General features: G+C 30.8%; 1 protein-coding gene across 1 annotated transcript in view; it reads left to right on the top strand.

Moving 5' to 3' along the window:
• The first annotated feature begins 2,634 nt into the window (after nucleotides 1-2,634).
• LOC106463434 (vacuolar protein sorting-associated protein 28 homolog) overlaps nucleotides 2,635-6,874 on the top strand; it is a 29,843-nt gene continuing 25,603 nt past the window's right edge. The window contains exons 1-2 of the mRNA XM_013923461.2: nucleotides 2,635-2,820; nucleotides 4,851-4,911. Coding sequence (XP_013778915.1) covers nucleotides 2,766-2,820; nucleotides 4,851-4,911 — 116 coding nt within the window. The 5' untranslated portion in view covers nucleotides 2,635-2,765. The remainder of the gene's footprint in view (nucleotides 2,821-4,850; nucleotides 4,912-6,874) is intronic.

Raw genomic sequence — 6,874 nt, 5'->3', positions numbered from 1 at the left:
TTGATGTTGAAGATAAATATATTGTGTTATTAATCATTACCCTAATTCTTATTTCTAAATGGCTTAACTAAAATTGATAATAATTACAATTCACATACATAACAGTTGGTAATGCAATTGATGATATAAATATAGCTTCAACCACTACTATAACTATAACATCCCAGCTGGCTTGACTAGCCCTGGTATTGGGCAAAAAACCTCACTGGCACTGGATGTGGCAGATAAAGTGTAGTTGATATATTATATAATTACACATTCTTCTTTGCTTTCACTCTTCAGTTCTTAGAATCTGGGGTTGTGGATGCATTGTAAGAGTTACAGTAAAACCTTGTAATTTGTTCAGATGAGAAACCTGACTACCTACCTGCCTTCCCTCTAGTTTGGCCAAATATTTGCCTGCTGGGTGATGAATCATAGGGTCCAATACCTGAGAAGACATGTGGTAGCGACATTTTTCAATATTTGGCTACAGGGTAGGTATCTAGAGATTTTAAGTAAGGCTGCTGACAAACCTGGTGACTTTTATTTGAATTGAAAATTAAGTGTAATAAGTATTGAAAGTATAAAGTAGAAAAAAAAGAAAAACGTAAATTCATATACATATGCTGAATACTAAAGAAAGAATTATGTTTCTCATTTCCCAGGGGGGCAAGTGATCCCACCTCATGCAACTGCAGTGACATTGCTTAAATAACTAACAGCTGCTTATAGACTTGTGCTAGACATCTACTAAAAAAGCTTTGGGGCTTTTTCACATTACTCGCTTCATCTGAAGTGTGTCTGAACTTCCTGAGAGCAGACAATGGTGCTGCTCTTCTGGAGAAGTTGGCCACAAAGTATTAGCAGCAGATGTGAAAGCAAGGGAACTGAGACTTCTGGCTTGGTTATAAGTGGAGGCCAGTCTTTCACCCTGGCTATCTTAACTGTATCCATAGATACCTCATCTCTTCCCACGATGTGAATGAAAAACTCCACATCTGAGCACGTGAATTAGAACTTTCTAGATTTATATTTCAGTCCTACTTTATTTATCCACTAAAATACCATTCTCAAGCTCTCAGCTGTTGACTTCAAAGTATGACCAAACATCAAATCATCTAGACCATCACAATACCGTCAATGTTAGTTGTATTAGTTTCTCGAAAGTGGCGGGCGTGTTACACAGATTCTATGGCATGATGTGAATCCATAAAAGCGATCTATTATGCTAAAAGCAGTTTTAGGGTGTGTGTTTTTTTTCGTTCAGCTCGACTTCTGGTGTCCAGATGCCAAATTGAAAGTGTTAACCAATTGAAGCCTTCTACTCATCTGTTCATGGAAAAAAAAGTGTCAATATCAATTTGAGCTTGAAAATTAACAGAGTTTTAAGTTGTATGAGAAAGAGACAGACTGGACAGTGTGATTTTACGTGAAAAAAAAAAGAATTATTAAAGATAAAGCAATATTCGCGTAGGGTCAAATTAAACACTTCGACAACCAGGTAGAACTCTCAAAGTATATACGTTCCTTACTTGCAAGGGATCTCGTATGCTTTCTTTGCGGTAGCATCACCACGTGACTATTCGATATATCACAGAATCAGTTGACTGTAAAACAATTTCAATGGTTTTTCTGGATCGTGTGTTTATGCTAAAACTACATAGAAACAGACTAAACAACAAGTTATAAAAAGTCCTCATCATAAGGGGAAAATAAATAAAACATTTGCAGTATAACTTAGACTTTCAAAAAGCTTACTTGTGTAGAAGTTATTTTGAAGTGACTAATTTTTATTTAAAAAAAGTAATTTTAGAAATTAATGTACTAAATAAATAATTGTTATCTCATAAAAGTAAAAACTTACTTAATGTACTAAATAAAATAATTATCTCCTAAAAGCAAAAACTTACTTATGATAATCAAAAACAAATATAATATTTTATTTCGTCAAATTAATGATTTGTTAAACGTGTATACAAATATTTTATATAACACATTTAGAAGTTGGGTATTATTTGTAACTTAATTTCAAAAGTTGTTTGTGTTTTTTGTTAAATACAAAGCTACACAATGGGCTATCTGTTCCGTGCCCACCACGGGTATCGAAAGTCAGTGTTTAGTGCTTACAGCTGTCTGTGAACTTACAACGCTAGAAACCGGGTTTCGATACCCGTTGTGGGCAGAGCACAGATAGCCACAGCTGAGCCGCTGGGGGCGCCAAAAAGGTGTTACGAAATAATATAATATCCAACATATAACATTATATAGTGAAGTATTTTTGTTTATTAAAGAAATGTTTGAGTGGTATGATTTTAGATTTTCGAACCTGTAAAAACAAATGAAGCAACATTACGCCATACTGTTTTAAAATCTGAATTTACATATCCCTTTCAATTAAATTAAGTAAGCTCATAAAAATAACACTGGTCTATAATATAAAAATCCTTACTCATATGAGAATGTGTGTATAGGTTTCTACGTATAATTGTAGAATAATTTAGTAGTTTTTTTTTTCAAATCTCAATGTTTTACGTAGTAAGACAATTTAAATTTGAAAACTATTATCAAAACATAGCTGAGACAAATTTTAGCCAATATATAAAAATTGTAATATATTTAGCATAATATTTAAACTTTCACCTGCTAATAATAGAGGGCAGAGTGATTCATACACTTACTCTTAGTCATTCTATTGTTGGAAATTATTATTAACACTTTGTTATATAAGTTGTTTAGGGGCGAATAATAAATAGCAAAGAAAACATTCTTAATATTATCATAAAATGTCACTTTTTACTGGAGTATCATCTATGACTCCAGCGTCTAACGTACAGACAGGTAGGCCTAACTTTTGTCTAAACTCGGTACACTTTTTGATTTGTTTAAACTTAAAGTTCAACTTTGAAATTGAATTTGAAGTGAAACTTGGACGTCACAATATTGTCAATGTCTTTGTCACTGAAAAGAAGTTGGAAGCTTTTAATAATTATGGACGTCATTCTTTTCGGTTTATTACTTAATACAGTTGTTTAAAATTGTTACTTGAGGCTAATAAGAGACTGAAAAATTACTTGCGGTATACGCAAGAGTGCATAGTACTAGTACCGTAGTAGTAGTAAAAAAGGTTAGGGTTATAGAAGCATGTTCAGTTAGAATTTAAATAACTGACTAATAAATTCAAATCTCTATCTACTTATATTGATGTTCAAAATGATGAAGAGATGTACATATGTAAGTACTCTTCCACTAACTATATTAGTTGTTTTAATGAGAACTATAAAAAGTCTAGATCTAGCATTAGAAATTAATATTCTTGCCAGGTGCTCAAATACTGGACAGTGTAGAACACACTGACATTGTGTTAACTAAGTTGTCAGTGACAATTTAATTAACATGACATATGAACAACAAAAGCTCAATTAGTCTTTGCATATCAGTTCTTGATAAAAGTAAAAATTTAAATGATCCTTTAATTTTAGAAAGCCATTGATTCCCATTTTTAACTCTTGTAAAATACCGGCTTTCACCACATCATTCCACAAACCAGAAAAATTTAACTCTTTTTAATTGTATTCTGGAGCCTAGCTTTTATTTTCCAAATCTTAAAATTGTGCCCTTTCATCTTATTATCCTCAAAATACAGCGTAAAGAAATCAGAAGCCTTTATTCTATCATTATCCCAGATATACCTTTAAACTTCAATATCATCTCCTCTTATCCTTGTTTTCTTAAGAGAAAATAAGCTAATAGATCTTCACCTAATAGGACTGTAAGATAACCCTTTCATTCCAAAAATCATCTTTATAACCCATTCTAATAATTCAGTATCCTTTCTTAAATAAGGAGACCTAAACTGAACATAGTATTGTAGTAGAAAGGGTTCAAAGGAAGACTACAAGGATAATTAAGAGTGTCTTATGAGAGTAAGTTACAACCTCATATCTTCTCTTGAGAAAAGATGAATAAAAAGTATCTTATTGAAGTTTCTTGGGAATTAATAGCATAAAAGGCTTTGGTTTCTTTGTTCCGTATCTTGATGTTCAGTAAGAAAGGGGCATAAGTCAAATATTTGTAAAAGACAGGCTGGACTCCATTTAACTTGTAAGACTGTTTTATTTTTTGTAATGGATAGATACTTGGCAGCAGGGAAAGTTTTTTTCACATACTGAATACCCAGCTATCCAAGCATTTTAATATTGATGAGCTACAATAATGATAATGATGATAATAATAAATAATAATGTTAATAATACTAACAAAAACAATAATAAATATTAATAATAATAATAAAAACAATAATATTAATGATAATAATACTAACACAAACAATAATAAATATTAATGATAATAATACTAATAAAAGCAATAATAAATATTAATGATAATAATACTAATAAAAACAATAATAAATATTAATGATAATAATACTAATACAAACAATAATAAATATCAATGATAATAATACTAATAAAAGCAATAATAAATATTAATGATAATAATACTAATAAAAACTAATAAATGTTAATGATAATAATACTAATAAAAGCAATAATAAATATTAATGATAATAATACTAATAAAAGCAATAATAAATATTAATGATAATAATACTAATAAAAACAATAATAAATATCAATGATAATAATACTAATAAAAGCAATAATAAATATTCAATGATAATAATACTAATAAAAGCAATAATAAATATTAATGATAATAATACTAACACAAACAATAATAAGTATTAATGATAATAATACTAACACAAACAATAATAAATATTAATGATAATATAAAAAATTATATTATCACAAACATGAAAGTGTTGCTTTCATGTATGGTAAAGTTCTTTGTTTTTAATTTTTTAGAGAACCGGCCTGAGTTGTATGAAGAAGTTCGTCTCTACAGAAGTGCCAGAGAAAGAGAAAAGTAAGAAAATACTTTATTACTTAAGTATATGAATTTGTATAAATATGCCTGAAAATTGCTCTAATGGTTGACTGGATGGGACATTTGAGTAGTACACTCTGCAATTCATGTCAAAATAAGTTATGTATTGTGAGTAGAAAAGTAGTTATCAACTATATACAATGTAGGCAAGGTGCCGAGCCTACAAAAAACACAATTATGGCATTAGAAAACTCCTGTTTGTATTGGATTAATATAAACTATCAATTACTGAAATAGGGGTTTAATGACTTAAAATGATTGTAGATTTAGTATTTATTGTTTGTTTGTTTTATCAAAAACACTAACTAGTGAACAATTTAATGGTATAGCATAACCTTAGGAATTGCCAAGTATTTGTTTAGATTTTTACAAGCTGATGTTTGTCGGTAACCAAACTGGCTGTTGAATCTGAACTTAGAATAAAGAAGAAATAGCCAAAGATGGATGAACCTTAAGAACACAAACATCTTTTCCTGCAGAAAAAAAAGTTCAACTCTCTAGTTTTCATGTATACTTTGTATAATATTCTAACCATCAATATCTTCGAACTAACCATCTTGAATGGGATGATTGTTTTTGTATGACTTCTTGAAATCTTCTGTACACATGATGTGACGTTTGAAGGTTTATTTTTGTTTACTTACTTTGAGTTACTTTTGTCAAAAAACAAAACAAAAATCAGAAATGATAATTAGAAGCTATTTGTGAACCTGTTACAATCCACAACAATTAGGGAATAATGCAGATTTTGTTTGGAGATTTTAAATATTTTCATGAGATAATTCCTTCGTAACCAGCTAATAACACTTAGTAAAATATTTTATTAAATATTGAAGGAACATATAACTATAAATGTTAATACGAAATAGGCAGAATGTAACATGGTGAATGTTATGGTTGAGATATGTCTCCACTCTTCTTGTAGGGTTGTAAAAGAAGGAATGGCTTTATTTTAAAGCTACAAAGAAAAATAACACACCAGTTTGCTGTATGACCTGTTTGCTTTGTGCCAAATAAACCTTAAGGCCCAGAGGATTACAGAACTATAACTCAGCATTTGTTGATGGAGTTATATCTGTATCTGCTGTAAAGAGTGGCCACTTTACAATTCTGTTCAATAAAACTTCACGCTACTAAATATTTTTATTTTTGTATAGCAATTATTGCTATTTAACTTTACAAAATTATTTCTATCTTTTCTGCTGAGGTCGTTGCCTCACTCTAAGTGAAATTGGCTTTGAAGGCCACATTTAAGCAGACAAAAATCCTTTAGAGCTGCATTTCAGGACTTGACAGATATGTGGTCAAATGGGGTGGTTGTGATTATGGTTTCCTCATGACAGCTTATGAACTTAAAAGCATTTATTAACTTCAAGTCCATATTTGTTATCTTATTTAGGGTACCAGGAGATAAATTAACTTCATCATAATTTTTTGAGGGGTTGGGGGGTTCTTTTCTTTTTTATAACCACAATTGTCACGTTACAGTTAAAAGCATTGTTCTGATTGACTCTGAGCAGGGTTTTGGAAACATTGTGATACGAATATGTTTCCATGAAAAGAACTTTGATATCTCTGCAACCGTAAATCTACCTCTCGTGTATTGTACTGTCAAGTGGTTGGGACTGAATTGTGAAGCAGATTATCAGTTGCTGTGTGACTTTCCTTGCATCTAGGACAGTACATTACCATACTGTGTGACTTTCCTTGCATCTAGGACAATACGTTATCACACTGTGTGACTTTCTTTGCATCTAGGACAGTCACGTTACTGCACTGTGTGACTTTCCTTGCATCTAGGACAATACGTTACCATACTGCGTGACTTTCCTTGCATCTAGGACAATACGTTACCATACTGCGTGACTTTCCTTGCATCTAGGACAATACGTTACTATACTGTGTGACTTTCCTTGCATCTAGGTCAATACGTTACTATACT

This window comes from Limulus polyphemus, unplaced genomic scaffold (assembly GCF_000517525.1).
Source record: "Limulus polyphemus unplaced genomic scaffold, Limulus_polyphemus-2.1.2 Scaffold1407, whole genome shotgun sequence".
In the NCBI taxonomy this organism is placed as follows: domain Eukaryota; kingdom Metazoa; phylum Arthropoda; class Merostomata; order Xiphosura; family Limulidae; genus Limulus; species Limulus polyphemus.
This window is presented reverse-complemented; position numbering and strand designations above follow the sequence as displayed.